This window comes from Notothenia rossii (assembly GCF_949606895.1).
Source record: "Notothenia rossii genome assembly, chromosome: 5".
In the NCBI taxonomy this organism is placed as follows: Eukaryota; Metazoa; Chordata; class Actinopteri; order Perciformes; family Nototheniidae; genus Notothenia; species Notothenia rossii.
The window spans coordinates 15252079-15273825 of NC_136903.1; the positions used below are offsets into that span (position 1 = coordinate 15252079).

General features: G+C 41.3%; 2 protein-coding genes across 6 annotated transcripts; one reads left to right on the plus strand and one right to left on the minus strand.

Moving 5' to 3' along the window:
- On the minus strand, positions 1-5584 carry ddb2 (damage-specific DNA binding protein 2). 2 transcript variants are annotated; one of them, XM_079680281.1, is made up of 11 exons: positions 5443-5584; positions 5198-5342; positions 5007-5116; positions 4259-4450; positions 3424-3590; positions 2960-3059; positions 2592-2769; positions 2178-2323; positions 936-1091; positions 804-849; positions 1-708 (listed from the first exon to the last, which is right to left on the minus strand). In XM_079680281.1, the coding sequence occupies exons 2-11, from the start codon at positions 5331-5333 to the stop codon at positions 452-454; spliced, it is 1488 nt and encodes a 495-aa protein (XP_079536407.1). In that variant the 5' UTR covers positions 5334-5342; positions 5443-5584; the 3' UTR covers positions 1-451. The 2 variants fall into 2 exon arrangements, with proteins under 2 accessions (XP_079536407.1, XP_079536408.1); XM_079680282.1 differs by lacking the exon at positions 3424-3590 and adding an exon at positions 3954-4099.
- An 816-nt stretch (positions 5585-6400) lies between these two features.
- Positions 6401-20485, plus strand: kif23 (kinesin family member 23; the record flags this gene model as incomplete). 4 transcript variants are annotated; one of them, XM_079681111.1, is made up of 24 exons in its annotated part: positions 6401-6547; positions 6813-6879; positions 7445-7573; positions 8001-8106; positions 8225-8361; positions 8532-8650; positions 8733-8900; positions 9092-9136; positions 10748-10860; positions 11102-11223; positions 11640-11742; positions 11824-11903; positions 11980-12099; positions 12184-12343; positions 12665-12826; positions 12933-13099; positions 13193-13366; positions 13961-14272; positions 15457-15798; positions 16790-17023; positions 17609-17697; positions 17787-17865; positions 19875-19945; positions 20029-20485. In XM_079681111.1, the coding sequence occupies exons 1-24, from the start codon at positions 6534-6536 to the stop codon at positions 20042-20044; spliced, it is 3129 nt and encodes a 1042-aa protein (XP_079537237.1). In that variant the 5' UTR covers positions 6401-6533. The 4 variants fall into 4 exon arrangements, with proteins under 4 accessions (XP_079537237.1, XP_079537238.1, XP_079537239.1 ...); XM_079681112.1 differs by lacking the exon at positions 9092-9136 and having other exon boundaries at positions 6402-6547; XM_079681113.1 differs by lacking the exon at positions 15457-15798 and having other exon boundaries at positions 6404-6547.
- Positions 20486-21747: the final 1262 nt, after the last annotated feature.

Sequence of the window (21747 nt, forward strand, 5' to 3'; positions counted from 1 at the left end):
TTATGTTGTAATCTTTATTGAAGTATAAAAACACGTTATACATTATAAAAGAACATGCTTGCATTTGAACAATCCCTGAATTTGAGACAGAAAGAACACTGAAATACAAAGGAATGTATAGACATGGACAGTTCTACTATCGCATGAATAACATAACATGTTTGAAGATAAAAGTTATTTTCTTTTCCATCAGACAACCACTGATGTATTTTATAGTCAAGATGAACAGTACGGTGACAACATGCCTGAAAATAGAAAATGGAAATAAATATAGTTTCCCTTTTCAATGTAATCAAAGTGTACAGTGTTGTTCAATTACAGTCCAATAGGTTGAAGGCATTCTTAGTTTAATCTCAGAAGACACATGGTGCTCGGAGGTCCACCAATAGGCTGTGGCCCCATGGTTGGGAAAGGCTTCAGGAGATGGATCAGATCTACACTATTGTATAGTTTATTTCTTCCTCATCTCTGCTAGCTTTTCTTTAATACTCTTAGTCTTAGTCTTGGTCTTGGTTTCCGTTTCTTCCAGAGAAGCCAGTTTCTTCTTGAGCTTTGCATCCAAAGCCGGTCCTCTCCTCTCCCTGCTGGGGCGCGGCCGATTCCTCCGCTGGCTTCCTGAACTTTCCGCTGAGGCAGAAGTTTCCTCCTGCGCTGTGGACTCATCGCTCATCAACAACCTGTTTCTATTCCAGACCAGCACCGACACACCTGCAGTGAACATTAAGTGTCTTTAGTGACACACTTTAACTCCTCTCACACAACTGCTATGATCAGACATTAAATCACTTAAATGGATAACTCACCCATTCCAGATCCAATCACATCACCCATTGGACTGAATTTATTTACCTGTAAATGAATCATTATTGGTGTTAAAGACCACAGCTTTCTTGTCTCCATTTCCCCCCGCCCACTGTTTTTAAAGTCATACTCACAGATTTGATCCCTGAGACGGCGGGATCTTGCAGTTGACACACGAGCTCTGCTGTGTTGGAGTCAAAGATGTCAATGGTCCTCTCGTCTCCGGGGCAAACCCGGTTGTCGGGGTAACGGCCCGCCATGATGAGGTCATAGACAGGGTGCCATGTGGCCTTGAGAGAAATAATAGATTAGAATAGATAGTAACGCCAGGTTGCAGAGCTTGAGTAGATCCACGAGAGCAGCTACACTGTACCTATGTCTAGATTGTGAAATATTGTGTTTTTAATTTGTGCTTTATCGTAGCTCCTGTCCTGTACCTGTTAACATACTTTTTACCTCACTGTAATCTCTTAACGAACAAAAGCCAGATACAAGCATAATAAAAGCCCTTTTAAGGACAGTGTTGCACTCTAGCATTTGATATAAAACAATATAAGACACTTTCATTGGATAACTGTTTTCAGTTTGTCTATGTATAATGCAGGGCTCAATGCTAACTTTTAAAAGTGGTTGCCAGGCTGGCAACCAGGCATCAGCTTTTTGTTGCCAAAACTGAAAATACGGTTGCCATTTTTAGTCACCTTATATTTTAAATAACTAAGATACTCTACAGTTATACATCAACTTAATAATGAACATGTGACACAAAAGAATGTTCAAATACTTTACAATAGGTCATTAACACAATTATTTGAAACTTCAATGGTAGGAAACTTGTCCACCCTCAATAGCTGGCATACAAAACACCAGTAGTGCTGGTTCTGTTCTTAACAGATCACTAGTTTCTTGGCCATCCGTTGTCTCCCTTTCAAATGTGGGTTCTCTTGACCTTTGTGCTGACCCCCACCATAGATCCATTGGCCCTTCAGCATTGAAGTCTTGGATTGGCCAGACTCATACATTTCTAATGTTCAATAAATGAAAACCATTCACAGTTAAGAATTAGATATTAATGCTGTAAATTACCTTTAATATGTCTAAATATATTTAAAATAACTTAAATAATAATGTATCTGTCCATATCAGATAAGCCATTAATAAATACATAACAGTATTTTATCATCTCAAACTGTATCCAACCACACTGAGAAATGTACCTTATGTACTACCTTTGCCTTTATTTTCTACAAATGTTTTGATGTCCGTGTTTGTTTGTGTATATGCGCTGATCCTTTGTGCACCCAAACTAGGATAACTAGTGGTTGTCTCAGGATAAGTTAGCAAAGAAAACACACACATCTAGAGAAGAATTAAACCTTGATGGGCGTGAGATGCTGAAACTGTCTGTGTGGATGTTGGATGATATGTTGAGGCTTCGACCAATCAGGAGAGGAGTAGATCCGGATCTGGTCGTACTGATCTGTGGTGAGCAACTTGGAGCAGTCCAGAGGGTTGAAATAGGCTGTAATAACAGATTTACAAAATAACGAAGATTTTCTTTACAACTGCTCCAATCATGGATGTAAAGACTTTAAGGTATGGTCTACATTTTCTTCAGATAAATTAAGAAATCTGAACTAAATGTCCAAAGACAAAACAACTTGCATCTATCAACAACAGTGACTCTTGCATCTACTACTTCACAACTACATGAATTATTTTAATTAATAATAAAACGTGGATGTTATGGTATGATGATGGTAGTCGAGTTTTCTGAGTCAGGGTTTCACCTGAGTTGACAGCTTTATCATGCGGCATCTCGTGGAGGAAGCTCTTCTTGTCTTTGATGTTCCTCAGGTCCCAAAGTTTCACCGTGTGGTCGACTGATGCCGTCGCCAACAACCAATCACAGCGGGAGTTGAACTCTGCATGGGTAACTTTGGCTTTGTGCAACTTCTCACGGAAAATCTGCAAGATCGAAATAGAACAAAAAGGCATTCAAGAATAAAATCTGAATTTATCACAAAAACACTTTGGAACTGTTAGTCGGGAGAAATACTGATTATCTTTAGTGGCCAGAAATCAACTCATGTCTTTGTCGCCTCGTTTAAATAAAGTAGAATGACTTAAGTTAAGCTTTCGGGGAATGGAGACATACCTTTTGGCCATCCAAACCCAGGAGTACGAGCTGTCCCACATTGTCCCCTGTAACAAGCATCTGTCGACTTACAGACACATCCACGCAGCAGTACCAGTGACTGTAAGAAACAAAACAAAGTGAGTTTTATTTTTATTCAACAGAATGAGAGTCAATTAAATATTTGAAAGTTTACTTATCATTGCTGTAAAGTGAAAACTATTTATTTACTAGCTGATTTTTAAGTGCTCACATTAAACTAAAGGTTGCCTCTATATAGCATATCAACCAAAAATATATGTTGATTTGTCTAAGAAATTCAGCGTTAGAAATCTTAAAACAAGGCTTTTTTTATTTAATGAAAAACTGAAAAGTTGGGGATACATTGTAGAGCTTTACACTTCAGGATAGCAACATAACAATGAGAAGATCACATGATCCCTTTTGATCTTTCTGAGTGTCAGTCTTCTTCTCAGTTTCCTCACCAAACATTGTGGTGATCGTGGCCACAGTCTTGAGTTCGGGACAGAACGGTGGGTGGGCGACCCTCAAAGCTCAGCATGTTCAGTGTGCCCTCACCAGAAGCCACAATAACTTTGCAGGGGTCTGACGGGAAAAATTTCATCCCTCCAATAAAGTCTCCTGCTCCGTTCTGTGCACAGAAACGCAGGACAGTTATCAGTAAAACTCTTATAATTACTCAAATTATTTTCAAATTAGGGAGTTTTCCTGCTTTTTATTTATTTATCTAGTAATAAACCGAAGGTCTTTGGTTTATGGATTGACAAAACAAGACATTTAAAACATTATTTTGGACTTTGAAAAACTTTGGATGGATGCTTTATTGACCAAAGAAAAGTTGTCAGATTTATAGATACTGAAAATAATGGTTAGTTGCAGTATAGTGATCTACACCACACAAATGTTTAGCAATAAACCAAGAGAGCCTGATAAGAAGACTGATACTCAGACCTGCAATCTACTTTTTGGATTGCAGTTTAAGGACAACTCTTACTTTCGTATGTCTGTGCTGGCAAACACTGATAGAATCGTCCCATTCAAATCTCGAAGAGCTGTCCTACCCCGCATAGACGAGGTGAACAGCTGACTGGGATTTAACCGGTTAAACCTCATGTCAGTAACTGAGTCTCCAATCCCCATCTAAGCAAAGAACCAATACAAGTGTGTCTTCGTGTTAATCTAATTTGCACAGTTTATAAATTAATAATCGCTTCAAAATGTAATTGTGGAATAAGTTGCTGCATATTTCAAAAGCAGAAAAAGAAGAAACAAAGGAATATGGAGCATGAAGACACTCACCCCTTGGAGAAAGGTTTTCTTCCCAGGCGCCTCAAAGTCCCACAGATATATGTCTCCACCTTTGGAGCCCACAGCCAGAGTGGTGAGGTGAGTGGGATGCCACTCCAGACAGGTGATCCTGCGGTCGAAGGGGCTGGTGGACCCGTGGAACTGATATGAAGACAGCGAGCGGACAAAAGGTTCCTGAAGACACTGCAACAAACAACAACGTTTAATGATCAACTGTTCCTGCGAGCTAATCTGCCCATAGATATCTACATGGCAGAAATGATGCATACATACCAAGCACTAGTATACACATAATGATAATGCATGTTGAGAACGTTTACTACAGTCACATCCATCCAAGATACACTTTGTGCATTACATGAATGCACATCATGCAAACACTATCTTGATCTTTTTTATATTGTAAATCCTGCACACGATACCTCTTTTTAAATCAGCAAAGCTCTCCACTATTTTCATGTTTTACTGTACTCGGTTTCCCACATAATTATATTTTCTGTAAATATTGTCTTTATTTTTTACAATTTGTTTTATTTTTTATAATAGTAATATTTGTTTTATTATATTTGTTTCTACGTATTCTCCTTTCTGTGTTTCTGTATGCACCACACTTATACCAAAGCAAATTCCTGGTATGTGTAAACCTACTTGGCAATACAACCGACTCTGATTCTGATACAGGTATGGCATTACGTTGCTAGGTTATTTTTCTCAATCTGCACAGCCTTAGATGTCTTACCTGTTTCATCTGTGAGTGAAGACTTTGTCCCAGAGTGCTCTTGTAAAGGTAGTGCAGGATGCTCCCATACCCTGCTCTCTTCTGGACTCCTGTAGACTTGAGAGGAGGCACTGCAAAAAATAACTATATTTCATGACAGGAACGTGATTGTATGTGCAACATACTGAGTCTGCACCATTAGGGTTACACACCTTGTTTGGATGTTTCTCCATCTTTTCTTTCTCGTAGTTTTTTGGAGAGAGCTGGACCAGAGTTCTCCCCAGCTCTTTTCTTCACTCTTCCCTTTGATTCAGATTCATCTGCTGACTTCGCCTTTCTTGTTTTCATGTTTCCCTCCTAAAGAAAACACGCCTGTTCAACACGACACAGCAGAGAGGAACTGACCCGACATTTACTCATCTAGTTGCCACAATAAAGACTTAGACAGACTGCTTACCTGTGAGATTCAGTGTTTAATGTTGCAGTGCAGGAACTCCAGTGTTTGCATAATATCGCAATATGTCACACGTGAACTTTAATGGCTGCCCCTCTGTTTTGTAACTGTGTGTGTGTTACAGCTGGTGGACGCTAGGGGTCGTTGTTTTAACTACCAGCAACCATGCCAGCAACACCTATTGGAGGCCATGTTTGGTGTTCAGGTAGGACTACAAAACCTATAAAAGATCAGCTTTCAGATTCTGTGCACAGTCTCTTTCAGAGGGTGAGTGCTTTCATGACAAAAATATTATTATTTTGGTCAGAGTGAAACATATCATTAATTACTTTATGTATAGTACGGTAAGTTAGGCTACATAATTAAAATGGAGTGTAAAAAAAGCGTTATTCTTTATTCTGTGTTCTACGCATAGGTACTTCTACTACTACTATACAAAATAATATATATATATATATGTATTATAATATGTATATAAAAAAACAACCAACCAGCCGCAAACTATATAAAAAAAGTATATTTATTTATTCTTTAGTTGCAATATTGCCTAAATCTTAATAGGCCTCTATAATATTCTATAAAATGAATGAATTGTTTTATAATAATATTAATACAAATAATTAAAACAATAATAATGATAATACATGTAAAACAAATGATGTATTATTACTCTCATAATTTTTTGTTAATAATTTCTTATGATTATAGTTTAAATCTGTCTTCTTTTTGTTGAATAACATACCTATGTGTTGTTGATTGTATGGCTTAAACATGATGCAATACAGCCAAAAGAAAAAATGTGAGAGTTCCAATTCTCCTTGTTGCTGTTTATTTTTAGTTTGCGTGGTTTCTATCCTTTCTGTGTATCCGGTTGTGTGCTAGTATCGGTTTATGAGATGACTGCTGCATATTTCACATTTCTGTAGTTCCCTAAAAGGCTCGGAGCGGAAGGCGGAAACACGTGTCCGCTTGTTGTGAGATCTGATTGGCTGCAGCCGGCTCTTTTTGAAAAAGTCATCTGATTTGAGGCGGAGGGAAAGTTCAAAACTTGTAGCGACGGCAACGGTAAAAACATCACGGAACAGCGAGCAACAATGATCCGACAAGCGTAAGTTTACTTTAGTATTTTACACGATTATGTTTTAAATAATTTAGAACGGCGCACATTACGTATACGTTTTATGCTCATGCTAAATGTGTTTTTTCAACGGATTATAATCAATGACGAGTGATTTAGCAAGCTAGCTTCGCCGTAGCTCTAGCTGGTGGCTAATAAGCCGTCTAGCCAGAGCAGCTCTCACACCATCGCCTACTCAAATGGAAAGCTAATGCTAACAATACACTCTGCTAATGAAATGTGATTCTTTTTTCAGGAAGGCTAAAACGCCCCGCAAGCCTCCTCCGAAAAAGCCTTCCAGCAACCAGAAAGACCCGGTTGGGGTGAGTGTTTGTTCAATAACTAGCAAATAACAGACATTGTTGCATTCTTTACTTCTGGGATGGGACATCTGAATTTTGTGCATTTATAAGCCCCTAATGTTGCATGATTTAATTGCCTTTATACTTGGTGTTTTTTTACAAAAGGAGGGACACAACTTTGAGACTGTTTGTTTGATGTTACTATCTACAATTGAACACAAATCATAAAATGACCTTCAAACAACCAGACCTACTTTGTCCAATGTCTCAAGAATGACTTACAAGGTAATTGTTTTGTCAAAAGACACGATGAACTAAGAGTAGTGAAGCAAGGCAAATTCATTTAAATTATATTTCAGTAAAAAGGCCATTCATAGGTATGTACTTGAAACATCAAAAGCATCAACACATCAGCCAGTTGGAGAGACCCAGTATGTTTTTTAAGGTTTGGTATTTTCTTGTTTGTCTTCCATTTTTTCCTTTTTAATCTCATGATTACTTGATGCTTTGTTGCACTCATGCCAATAAAGCACATTGAATTAAATCAGTGCAACTGAACATGTCCTCCTCCTGTGCTTTTGCTCAGGTGTACTGTCGTGTACGGCCCCTGGGTTTGGAGGATGAGGAGTGCTGCATCGAGGTTATAAGCAGCTCCACCATCCAGCTGCACGCCCCTGAAGGCTTCAAAACAAACCGCAATGGAGAATACAAAGAGGTAACGGACATTTTGAACCTGGAGCGGTTATGTTTTCCCACCCATTGTTTTCATAATTGGGGGTTTTCCAGCTATTAAGCTAAGGAATGTCTTGTCCTTTACACAACGTGTAAATTAAAACCCGTCTAATTTTGGTTTTAAAGCATTCAGTCTGCTTTTTTTATTGTAAAAGACACTCATAAAAAGCCAAAAACAAACAATACATTGTATTATAAGTATGGTCTATGTTGCCATAGTCTTATATATCTTAGCCATTGTTTGTCAAGATTGATTAAAAAACACAAAAAAGGCACATGTGAAATGTTTCGGAAGTTTTGAGAAACGAGTGTTCAAATGCAATTTGTTCAAAACCAATATGATGAAGTGAGCCATATTCTTTATTGTAATACAGTTCCCCTCAAATGTTCCATTCTCTTTTGCTTCTCAGACTCAGTATTCCTTCAAAAAAGTATTTGGATTGTCAATAACTCAGATAGAGCTGTTTGAGCATGTGGCCAAACCTCTTGTGGATGACCTCATCCATGGAAAAAATGGTAAGAGAACTGGCCAGCTATAGAAGAAAACACATTTTTACTAAATAATAACAGTTTAACTATTGCCAGCTGCCTCATTTGCATACAAAATAAGTGCAATTTTGCCTTGTTGTTGCAGGTCTGCTCTTCACGTACGGGGTCACAGGAAGTGGGAAGACGTTCACTATGACTGGCTCTCCGGGCCAGGGTGGTCTTCTCCCTCGCTCACTTGACATGATCTTCAACAGTATAGGACCCTACCAGGCCAAAAGATATGTAAGTAAACATTCAAGAACACTGTTGATCATCTGTTGTACCAACACTAATAAAGTAAATACAACTGCTTTAACTAATAGTAGGCTGCCTAAACAATTGAAAATCAGTAAATCATTGCTAATTTCAGCTTATTTACCCAATTGAATTACTCCTGGGTTTTGTTTTTTTAGGTTTTCAAGACTGATGAAAAAAATGGCTTGGAGGTCCAGAATGAAGTCGATGCTTTATTGGAGCGCCAGAGGCGGGAAAACAACATGCCTGTTCCTAAATCTTCATCTTCCTCCTCCAGGTAAGTCAAAGTCCTGTTCGACACCAGCGTCCTGCTACAGTGTAACTGATGTATAACATGTGAGTCACTGCTCTGATTTCAGACAAAAAGATCCTGAAATTGCTGACATGATCACGTCAGCGGAGGCTTATAAAACCGACGCTGTGGATGAGGACAGCAGCTACACCGTGTTCGTCTCCTACATAGAAATCTACAACAACTACATCTACGATCTTCTGGAGGAAAATCAGGAGGATGCAATCAAACCAAAGTGAGTACAGGACATTTGAAGTAAAAGCAACATCATTCAGATATATAAACATGCATTTAAAGCCGGAACAGTTTAAACTTGATGCTAATGCACTATTCATCAGAGTCCGAGACATTCAAATGTTATATTTACAGGTTAGCGCTTTCTTTGAAGTAGCTGGAAGGCAATTCCTGTATTTTTCTTTTTACTAGGTGGAATGGTGGAGGCACACCTGTGCGCCAGAACACTGAGTTCATGTATGTGACCAGTGAATACTCGCACACCACCAGATAGTAGCCTGTTCTCCCTGTCACACACAAATCTGTCTAGTTTAGTTTATCAATAGAACCTCGTCAACACCGGAGACATTTTTGACCATGTCATGGAAACGTCTTATACTTAAAGGTCCCATGTCATGGCCATTTCCACTGATCATAATTCCATTGTTGAGGTCTACTAGAATAGATTTATATTGTGCAATTTTCCAAACTCACATTGGTTTCTCAAACAGAATCTCTGTAAACTACGTTTATTCACTGAATTTCACTCTCTGCCTTTAACGGCTCGTTGTAGCTCCAATAGCTCCAGCCGCCCCCCCCCCCTCCCTGTGAGCACAGTGTGCTCTGATTGGTCGGGACGTTTTGAATCGCGCTGAGCTCTGTGGAGGTGTGGTTTCCTTGTTTAGCGATACACAGTGAAACACAGCCAAACTCACCCTGAACACACACAAAGTCACAGCCGAAGTAAAAACAATAAGTGTGGCTTGATATTGAGTAAGAAAAAGGTTGATAAACGCTGTGAAAATGGGTCTGCAGAGAGAATTTCGCCGCGATCCCAACTGTCTGTTATCAGCCTGCAGCCAGGGGGGAGAAATCAGCAGAGCTGCCTGCACTGAGTGTGTGTGTGAGGAAGTCCGTGGATTGGTCAAATTGGACCAATCAGCGGGGGCTTAACGTAACAGCTCCGCGGACGTAACGTAACGGCTCCACGGATTGCTCCATTTGGTTCCGGGTACCGCATGACATCATGCGGTACCCGGAAGAATCAATGGACAGTGACGTATCTCCAACAAGGCGTTTAGGGGAGGTATTTTCTGTGTTAGAGTTTTACTCGCTACAGGGTGTACTTCGAGGGTTTTGACTCTGCAGACCGTTCACATGCATAAAAACCTTCATAACACACAAGGGGACGGGTAATAACCTGAAAAGCATGACATGGGAGCTTTAATACATTTAAATGGGTTATTTAGTGAACCAGGACCAGGGTTGGATTTGAGGCAAAAAAAACAATACTGTATCATTTGTTTATTAAATGATTTACAAAATTTACTAATCAAATGTTAATGCCAAGTTCAAGTAATAATCATATGTTGCAAAGCTAAAGACAAAGTTCTGAAATGATTAGAAACAGCCGAACAAAGTACTTTGCTATGATTCAATACTTTCAACTTTAATTCAAATAAAATGGTCTGATTTGAAGAACAAGTTAAAAGCTCAAAAGTGTTCATATGAGAATTGGCAAATTCTGCCACAGATCAATGATGATGAAATGAAGGTTTGTTACGCGGCCCTACCCAGGAAGTGTATTGACAGAGCCAGCGGCTTCACCAGCGAATGTCTCCAGTGTAGATGAGTGTCATTTAGTCCTATGAACCATTAGATCACCCCGCTGATGCTGCTTGTAGTCTCTGTTATGGCAAAACCCCTGAATGTCCCTAAACCTGCTGCTTTGTATGTCGCTTAGTGATTGTTTCCTCATGGCTGAAATAAAGCAACATTTATCCCCCCCTTGTTCATGTTCGATGATCTGTTGCATGAAACTGAAATTGCATATTGTCAGTCAGTAACACTTTTATGCTCTCAATGTAGACCACCTCAGTCTAAAATCCTCAGAGAGGATCAGAATCACAACATGTACGTGGCTGGTTGCATGGAGGTGGAAGTGAAGTCTGCTGAGGAGGCGTTTCAAGTATTCTGGAGAGGTAAGTCGTCAGAAATGAAAGTCACAGTTATGGGAATAAAGAAAAGAGAAATGTAGGAACAAATTGCACTGATGATTTTGGATTTTACTGACCTGGCATTGCTGGCCTCCGGGTCGGCTCTGGCCAGGAAGTGATCATATTTAATCTTCTCTCTGAGCAGCTCATTTAAAAATGTTGTGCTTACAAAGTGTTCACAGTACCTGAAACTGGTTGAAAAGTTGCCTATACTCTGTTGTTCCAGGTCAGAAGAAGAGGAAGGTGGCGAACACTAGTCTGAACAGAGAATCCAGCCGCTCCCACAGCGTGCTCATCGTTAAACTGGCTCAGGCTCCTCTCGATGCAGACGGCGACAACATTCTCCAGGTCAGCTGAATCTGAAAACTAATGTTTATTACTTAATCAAAGTAATGTAACCTTATACTCAATAACAAATGTTTTACACTAGACAAGAAAGCTGATTTAAAAAAAACAAAAAAAACAAACTTAAGCGAGAACGTTTAACAGTTCTCAACCTATTGCTATCAAAACTTGTAGAAAAAGTGCTTACACATTATTAAATCAAGATGGGTAGAGGGGAAAACAATGAATGTTATGTTCTACATATATAAGGTTTTTACAAAAATCTCTGTATTTACTTGCATTTTGATTACTTCCTTTACTCAGTAACTGACTTCAATTGAAATGCATTTTGTGATTTCTTTGTTACATACAATCCACTCCTGATGCTGATTATAAACAATTTTGATACTGAAGTGCTTTTTTTGATTGCGTTTCTTCAGGATAGAAACCAGGTGACTGTGAGCCAGCTGTGCCTGGTGGACCTGGCAGGAAGTGAGCGCACCGGCAGGACGGGGGCAGAAGGCACTCGTGTACGGGAAGCAGGTTTGTTAACGCAGAGAGAAACCATAACTATTGCTGGTGGCTGGATTACCTGTGAGATCTAACAACATTATCACCTCGCAGGTAATATCAATCAGTCTCTGCTGAATCTGCGGACCTGCATGGAGGTCCTTCGAGAGAACCAGCTGTACGGCACAAACAGGGTATGAACCAGCAGATTAAAGCTGAATGCTGTCATCCTTTTTACTGATGAATCATAGAGGTATGTTTTCTCTACAGATGGTCCCCTACAGAGACTCTAAAGTGACCCATCTGTTCAAGAACTACTTTGACGGAGAGGGCAAAGTCAGAATGGTTGTCTGTGTCAACCCCAAAGCTGACGACTACGAGGAAACATTGGTAGGTTCCTCCTGCAGCCTCACTGTGTCCTGTACGTTATTCGAATGAATGCTGACACTAAGGAGACGCGCTCTTTTCGTCCAGCTGGTGATGCGCTTTGCAGAGATGACCCAGGAGGTGGAGGTGGCTCGGCCAGTGGACCGACCCATCTGTGGCTTCACCCCGGGGCGTCGCCATAGAAACCAGGCCTTCAAGGAGGAACTGTCTCGCAAGCTGGACGAGCGTGGTGGTCCGCTAGGGGGAGGTGGGTTATGCACCGTTTATGGTGAATCTGACATTGACACTCTACTAGGGAGTACTGTTGACATCATTTAAGACGAGCCACATCATAAGAGAAATCGGTTTATATTTGTTCTCAAATAATTTTCAATTATGAAATACTTTGTTTTAATGAACGGGAATCTAAACAGAATGGAGTATATACAGTACATTGAGTTATTTAAATGAATCATGTCAAACTTTATCACACTATTTCTCATTGTTACACCTTAAAGAGAAACCCTATTATTTGTAAATTATGAACAAAGAAAACAGCAGTTGTGTAAATTATTTTTCTTTCCCTTAGACTTGACCTCTGTTATAACCAACCTGGCGCACAGCCTCCCCCCCCTCCCTTCCTGTGAGCTGATCGACCCCCACGATGACATCACGCTGCCCCGGCTGATGGAAGCCCTGCAGAACAGACACAGGGTCAGGCAGATGATGATTGACGATTACAACGAAGCAGGTGCCCGCTGACAAACTAGCTCAACCCTCATCTAAAATCTTTCTCTGTTTTTAAAATCGTAATTTCTTGTCTTGCCTCTCATGTTGTCTCCTTTGTTTTGTTTTAGCCAACAGGATCAAGTCAATGCTTCAGGATCTGGACAACAGCCAAATATCCAAAGACAATTTCATTCATGAACAAAATGGCAAACTGGTGGAGTTGGACAGAATCCTCCAGAACAGCAGGGCAGAGATCGAGCGCTTGGAGAAGAAAAACAAGATGCAGGAACACAAGGTGAAAGAACACACTGAAACCTCACTGAAATATCTGATTTGTTTCGTCGATATTTGCTCAGTGTCTTAAACATCCAATATGGCTTCTTTCCAGATTGACATCCTCCAGAAAACCACTAAAATCTATGAAGGTGACAAGCGTTCTCTGCAGACTGAGCTGGAAACCAGAGAGCAGCGGCTGCAGAGGGAGCAGTTGGAGAAGAGACGCATAGAGCAGCGCCTCAACGGCGTTGTGACGGATACCCAGTACAAGTGGGAGAAAGAATGTGTGAGTTACTCCTCCTATCGTTTTCCTTACTCAGTCATATGAGGGCTAACGGGGTCAATGATGCAATGAAATGTAGAGGACAAGAGAAGGGGTCAGCTTAGCATTTCAAAATGCACTTGTAACCGTACGTTCACACGGCTCCGTTGTGTGCTTCACCGGAGACGCTTCCCATTCACTTTGAATGGGGTGACGTCAAGCTTTGCCGAACTGCATTGTGGTTCCGTCGCGTCGCTTTGCCTCCGTTGCTCGCGCTGAAAGTTGAGAAGTTCAACTTTTCAAGCGTCGACGGAAGCGCTAGCCAATCAAATTATATGCCAGTACAAGCGCTAGCCAATCAAATCGCGTGCTTGTTGGTCGCGCACCACACACGCCCACCGGCAAGTTTCAACGCGTCGGAGCCGTGTGGACGTTGCCTTAGGGCACATCATTAAATATGCATCATAAAGATCAAATGAGATACAATAACGTGTAAGATTAGACAGTTTGGTCTTAAAAAATAATATACAGTTTTGTTTGTTTGTCCTGTCTCCACTTTTCCAATGTTCATTTATACAATGAGTGTTTAACTTTCACTTTATCCCTCGTGCTGCGCAGGACCGACGCGTCAACGCGATGCAGCTGGAGATGCAGAACAAGCTCTGGGTGAAAGACGAGAAGCTGAAGCAGCTCAAAGCCATCGTGACGGACAGCAAGACTTCAGGTCATCCTGCACTTCCTCCGCGCCAGACGCAGCCTCAGAGGCCCTCCAGAGAGGAGCTTCCTCAGAAACCCTCCAGAGAGGACCGCCTTCAGGTTCCCTCCAGAGAGGACCGTTTCCAGAGACCCTCCAGAGAGGAACGTTTCCAAAGACCCTCCAGAGAGGAGCGCCTCCCCGCCAAGAGATCCGCCTCGCCCTCACCTGTCCCTGTATGTTGTGTTAGCGATGCACATCTGGAGCGTCTGCATAGCTGTTGGTTTATTTATGTTGACTTAATATTGTTAGTTAGGGTTGAAGGTTTAACAAAATGATGTTCCTTCAGCTTTTCCCTGAGACGAATACCTTTCTTACCAGATTAACATGACTCACTAATCCCAATGGAAGTGCAGTACAAACTTTGTACTGCACTTCTGCACCTTCTCCAATGCAACTCAACATGACTTTGTACTAAAAAGTCATGTTGAGTTGCATTGGAGAAGGGGTAAAACTAAGAATTATTTTCAGTGTTTATCAACCGATGATGTATACCAGATCTCAGAAAATTCAATTTGCAGCTACATTTTTTTTTTATAGGAAATGTAAAATAAAATTTTAGTTTTAAGGCAAAAACTAAATAGATTTTAGCATTTTTGCGCATACAATAATCACATCGCTAAAAGGATTATCCCAACTAAACTGCTGATGTAAATGTAATTAGGTGATCAGCTTATTGTTGCGGTTTAAAAATAGATGACCCTATCTCGCAGTCTCAACCAAATCCAGACCAATGCGTTCACACTGGATGCAATGTTTGTCAATGCAGAGATGCGGACAGATGCAAATTCGCTCCGACGGCGCGCATGTCGCGGCGCGATTGGAGGGGGCCGCGACAACCGTTTGAGTTCAATTTTTTCCGACTTGAGCGTCAAATTCCCGCGACGCGATCTCGCGGTAGCCAATCAGCGGTGAGGATCTCAGCCTCCCGTCACTGACGTAGAACCACAAAACCAAAACATCAGCCGTTAGCTGTTAGCCCTCAGAGCTCACAGCTCCTCATATCTGTTCAGAAATTAGACAAAAGTTAAACGAGTACAAACCACAGACTTTCTGTGTCATGGCGAATATAGTCGCTGGATTATTTATTTCTGTAGGCCGTTGTTATGAGTGTATTACAATTTAATCACAGTAAAATATGTTAATTTTGTTGTAGCCCCCGAGCCAGCGTGTCTTGTTTGAATGATGTGACTAAACACAGCTGACAGCTGCGGTGAAACTCGAGCGACTAGAGCGAAGTGAATATTCGCATCGCGTCCGGTTCATGTTTCTGTTGCTGCTCCATTCTTCCAGCTACTATAACATTTCTATCTCCTGTGATTTCTTTGTACTAACTCTATGCATGTATGTCATTGTGCAGTCTTCCCATGTTGCCACCCGGAGCACTGTAGAGTCTCCCTATGTCAGGACAGATCCAGAGCCAGTCAGTGCCACTAGAGTTGAGGAAGTAGAGATGAACCCCCGGCCCTCCTGCCCCGTCCCCAGCAGCAGCGCCTCTCTGTCTGTGGCTAACAGCGTCTCTACATGGGAGCAGCGGGCGGCCCAGGACAGCAGGCAGGGTTATCATTCTCCCAGCAGAGCCCCGTCCCCCGCCGGCCCCCCATCCAGCCGGGCCCGGAGGAGAGCTCTGTTCCTGCCTAAAGAAGAGGCCGAGGCCTACTCCCCTAAAGATGATGTAGACTATATTGAGAGAAGCTACAGGGTCAGTGAGTCAGCTACAGGAAGCAGCTTGAGGTGTTCCAGTTAAATCTGGGGTCTGAAATCAGGCTATATGTCTATGCATAGATTCAGCAATCCCTCTAAAGGTAGCTCTTATGAACCACTAGAAGTGTGTTGCAGGGTCTGTATCTGCAGAAGCAATTTCCCTTTCTTCGGGAACCTTTTCAAAGTTAACGCTATCAGGTGCCAGATTGAAAGCATGCACCCAAGAGGAACGTATTTAAAATAGGGGGCACAGGGCAAAAAGAAGTCTCCATTAAAGTGAGGTGACACACTAAGCAGGCAAAGTTGGTTTAAAAATCGCAGTGCAAAACCTACTGTTATTCCCTGAATGTAGATTCTTAACATCTCAAACAATTAGCTCAAGTCACGATGGATCATTTGCTGTTATTTGTATGTTCTTCCTCTTCTTTCTTTAATACGATACAATATACTTTATTGTCCCCGGGACATTTGTTCTGGACTCCCTCCTGTAGTTCCGCATTAAAATACATACACACATCATCACTCATACACCGTTTGAACAAACACAATACAAAGACATACATACTGACAATGGCGACCTATTGCACAACCCTCATGGCCAACATTTAAAAGTATATTACATTACATGTGACAGTAGGAGCTGGAACTCTGGGTGGGATCAGACAAATGTTTGTGCCTGTCTAATAATGGACTACTCATATGTTTTGGAGAGATGGATGTTTTTTGACCCCCATCATTTTCATAGCAGTCTGTACCAGGCGAGCGATCTGTGACTGACTGCACAATCAAGTTACCATACCTTATGAGGCTTTCTAACACTGCATGATAAAACACTAACATGAACTTCGGCTCGACTCTTTAAGCCCGGAGTCTACACAAAAAATACAATCGCTGTTGAAGTCTAGAGCACAGAAATTGAAAACGCACCCTCCAGCTGAGTGTATTATCTAGATGGACACCAAGGTACTTAATGTTTTTCTGCTTTGTAGACGACCACTCCGGTGCGGGCGCTGCACCGCCGCTCCCGCTCAGCCGGCGGAGAGAAGTGGGTGGACCATAAGCCCTCCTCCAGCGTCGACCTGGGGACAGTTCTGCAGCCCGTCATCCCCAACGCCATCCAGGTGTCCACCGCCAGTGAGAAGGCCCTGTCCAAGTGTGACCGATACGTGTTGACGCACCAAGAGGTCGCATCTGACGGAGAGATACAGACCCAACTTATTAAGGTCAGTACACTGCAATTTAAAAAAAAAAAAAAAAAGATAGAAATCAAAGGTTGGCACCAAATGGCAAATTTGAAACGAATGGCAGTGATTGTGATGACTTCTAGAATATTACCGCAGGTTATTTTGGTTTAACTTATCAAAAGTGAGTGTTTTCCATCATCTTAGTCACAGTGGGAGCTGCTTAAGCTGTTAGCAATTTAATTTTTTCTGATTTAAAAAAAGAAGAAAAAACAGGCATTGATGTAAGGCTTTGGGTTGCTACAGCGATGTGGTGGGCATTATTACAATGCAACAATTACATTTAGATTTGTTTAATAGTTGGCCTTTCCAGATCTTTATCCACTAGATCTGCCTAATTGTTCTGTAACCTTATTTCTCGAAAAGGAAAGATTTCTGATCTGTAAATATCCAAAGAAGCCAGCCTGTGGCACGTGGAAACTCGAGTTGTTTGCATGAAGTAAAGCAGTGGTCAATTTAACAGATTTTAGACATACTACCATATGCTGCACTTGTTAAGTCACCGCTCTTGTGTATTTTTACGAATCATTATGGGCTATTACCTCGTACTTCTCTCTCATTTTTCAGGGGGAGGTTATTAAGACCCGAGGAGGAGGACAGTCTGTCCAGTTCACGGACATCGAGACGCTGAGACAGGAGCTCACCACCGTTCCCAGGTATCAGCCGACAGCCAGTTATCAGCTGCAGATTAGCCAGGTGTTATAAATGATGTTTCATTAGTGTCACTTTACATTTGTGTCTGAAGGCTCAAAAGAAAGTCTTCAGAGGGAGCACCTGCCAGCGGAGAGCAAACAGATGGATCGTGGACTGATGTGGAGACGAGGGTAGGATGATTTATATTTTTTATAATTAATCAAATAAACCTCCATTGCATGTGTGTCTTGGTTTAGGAACCAGATGGGTGATGGGATTGATTTAAATTTGCATAGAGGCAGATGTTCTCCTGTTGTATTAGAAAAATGTTATGATAATTGTATCATAATTAATCCACTTAATCCGCTACAAATTATCATTAGGGTTTATGCGTGATTCTTTTCTCCATTATTCACTTAAAACTGTATATTCAATAAAATTGTTTTTAAAATATATTTTAGCAGCTCAACAATAATCCAATAGGAAAAACTAACAATACGATGCTAATAAATCATACATGTTAAGAAGGGTTCATAAGATCATTAAAAACCAGGAAAAGTCATGGAAATTCAAAATGGAAATTCCAGGCCCTGAAAAAGTTGTGGAAAACAATATTTTTCTCAAAGTCATGGAAATATAACTGATGAAGCCATATCTAGGAGCTTATATTATTTAATAGTTATCCATTTATTTTATTGTTCTTTTTTGTTTATAGTAAATGTTCCTCTTAATTCTTATTTAAGTTTATCAAATAAGTTGTACTATGCCTCTGTTTTTGTAAAGGCAGCCTTTGGGCACCGGGGAGGGGAGACCTGCTCATTATAAATATGGGAAACAGGTGGTAGTGAGCGGCGCACCCGGTAGGCTTATGGTTTTTTACCATCGGGTAAGAAGGAAGAAAAGGCTTGATGTGTAAATAAATTGCACTAAAACTACTTTTGCTCGGACCTTGATTTTTACCCATGCGTAAGATTCGCTGACGGGTGCCTCAGCGGCACTTTGCTTTGAGTTATATTTCTTTCTTATATTTTTATGATTTTGGCCGCTTCAATAACTAAAGTTGCATCAAATATAATTTAGATGTGATCCAATCGCCGAAATAGTAATAAATACTGTATCATATAGTAATGAACCGTAAAATGGCAACTGTCGCAGTATTTAGCTGGTGAGAGATGTTTACAATCACGCCCTCTAGTCTACAGTGGCTTTAGCCTGTAGGAGCAGCGAGCTACTATTTGATATAAGGCTGCCAAGATGCCAGGGAAGTGCAGTTTCCACAATATATGGCTTCTAAAGGATAAGTAGCAATTGTGGTTATCAAAGTACATTGACCCAAGACGTGCTAAATGCAAACTGTGTTTTAAAATATTCGATATTCCGAATATGGGCGAGGCTGCGCTTGCTAGCCACATGAAATAATCTTTTTTTTTTGGTCATGGAAAATGAGGTAAAGGTCATGGAGAACTCATTCAAAAACATTGGTGAAAAAGTGTATGAACCCTGGATAAGGAAGTCTTACAAAAAATGATCACATCAGGGGAGGCGCAGCGTGAGAAAAAAATAACGAGATACAGTGAAATCTAGCTAGTTAACTTCAGCCAACTTTATGCGAGCGGCAACATAGATCGATTTTTAGTGAAGTTACCTAAAGTGAGAGAGGAGAAAACGGAGGAAGTATGACCACGGTTATTTGAAGCTAGGATTTTCATGGACCGGTCCTGGCCATCTGTGTTCTGGAGAATCACAGAACAGCCGGTCGTCAGCGGGCCGTTGGCAGCCGGCTCGGTTCGCTGACAGCCGGCACCGCCCTTTATTTTAGAGAGAGAGCCGGCGCTGTTGTTATTAGCATCTGGTGCTAGCTGCGCTAACGGATATAAGAAGAAGATGTTTCTCCAACAAGGGTGGAGGAGAGCTCTCTACTGTCAGACAGAGGCTCAGTGAGGTAAAGGACTCTCAAAAAAGAGAAAGGTAGACAGCGAAAACAGAGCATTTAATGACATTTTCTCTTACTGGACCTCTTTGAAATGCAATTTAATACCACTGCATTATAGCAACAACAATAATAATTGGGAGGGGGGGGCGCGGCTGTTCTTATGTTCCCTGAGGGGAGGCTCACCTTCCCACACTTTGAAAACCCCTGCTTTAGATTAATGAGAAACTCCAGAGGAGATCTGGGTCCTAATCTTTGTTTTGTTCGCAGTGTTCTGTGGCTATGGAGATGAGGGCTGGATCCAACATGGGACCCGGCTACACACATCAGGGGATCACCAAGTAAGCTCTCATCTAAATCACTTTAAGACATACAATTACATATTCAGCACAGTATTTGATTTAACTTTCTTCTTCTTCAACAGGCGCAGAAAACCCTAAAGCAGCTTCCTCCTGAGACCACTCCCCTCACCTGGCTGTTGTGCAATAGTCTGAACTTTTTCTATTTAGCTCTAGTGATGATATTTAAACATTTTCCATGCTTTATCTATATATATATATATGGGTCACCAAAGTTGTTTTGTATAAATAATTGTATGCTGTGTTTTAACCCATAGAAAAAAAAAATGTTGTGATTCAGTTGAGGTCGTGGCAGATATTAGTAACTGCTGCTGAAAAGAGGCTGTTTGCACATTTGTGTGTCACGTGGTGTTACTTGGCACATCGTTGTGAATCTGCCACAATGATTTCACTACCTACTCTTTCTGTGGGGAATTATATAGAGCTTAAAGTAGAGTTTGATTTATTCAATTTCTTTCTTTATGAAACTGATCTTTTCTGCTTTCACTGTAAACTCAGGAATAAAATTCCTTTGATGCCGCAGCTGTGTACACTAAATTGAGTATATCACAGATGTGACTACAGCAACGTTTCTCAAAGTGTGGGGCGCGCCCCACTGGTGGGGCACAGAGATGTGATAGGTGGGTCACGAATGGACGCGATGAACGGGAGTTTTTCTATTATTATTTTTTAATTAATTTTTTGGACCTCAGGCCGGAATCGAAACTTGGTCCTCGCAAGCGTTAGTGGACTGTTACAGCCGGAGACTCGCAACGGCGGATGCGGTACCGGCGCTGTGAAAGTCCACAGCCCACCTATGTCAGAGCCAGAGGCCCACCAAAGGCAGCGGCCAAACGGGAAAAGTCCCGAATCTCCCGATGGCCAATCCGAGCCTGCTCACACAAACACAACTGAAACCAAAATCATTTACAGCGTTGTAGTCGGGAAGAAAAGCAATGTGGAGCGGCACCTCACCACTTCACAAGGATTTTAACCGTGACACTTTTCGATATCCCGTTTGTGTCCCCCCACTTTACAAATAGGCCTATGTTTATTATAATTGTTTTAACGCAAGCCGTCATCGCCATGGAGGAGCACACAGCCTCTGTGAGCGAGCGAGAGAGAGCACACATTTATCTATTTTAATATAGCCTAGGTGTAAAAAATAAAGTAAGAAATCATTCCAATATATAGGACAGTAAAAAAAGTTTAAACAGGGTGTCCGCGGGGTCTTAAAAAGTATTAAAAGTTGATAAATCAATTTAGCGAAAATTAAGGCTATTAAAAAATATTAAACGGCATTTCCCAAGGTATTAAGAAGTCCCACAGCAACGACAACATGAAACGCCCTTTAATTTACTGAAACGACATGTCGGGAAACCCCCTCAAGGCGGCCCCATGCATAGCGCGCCGTAAAATGCTGCTTCTTATTTTAAGTTTCGTTGCCTTGCTCCACTCTGTGGGGGGGTCCCAAGGTGGGTAGACCGACATACGCAACGCTCCGGGGGTCCAACGGCTCCGTGTGTAAGCCCTATATGATAATTTTCTGATAACGATGAAATAGCCCGCCTCCCTCTCCCCACGTCTCCTGCTGCTGCTGGGCTGTCAGAAGAGGGGGAGGAAAAGAGGCAGGCACCGTTTATTAAATATTATTATACAGAGAACAGAGTCGTTATCAATTTGTTTTAAAGCTCAATAAATAACAAAGAAGACCTCTGATCGGCACTTTTCTAATTTTGTACGGAAGATTTAAACTTTAACGGACATGTTGACCGGCGGAACAATTTTTTTTAACGGAAACTGCC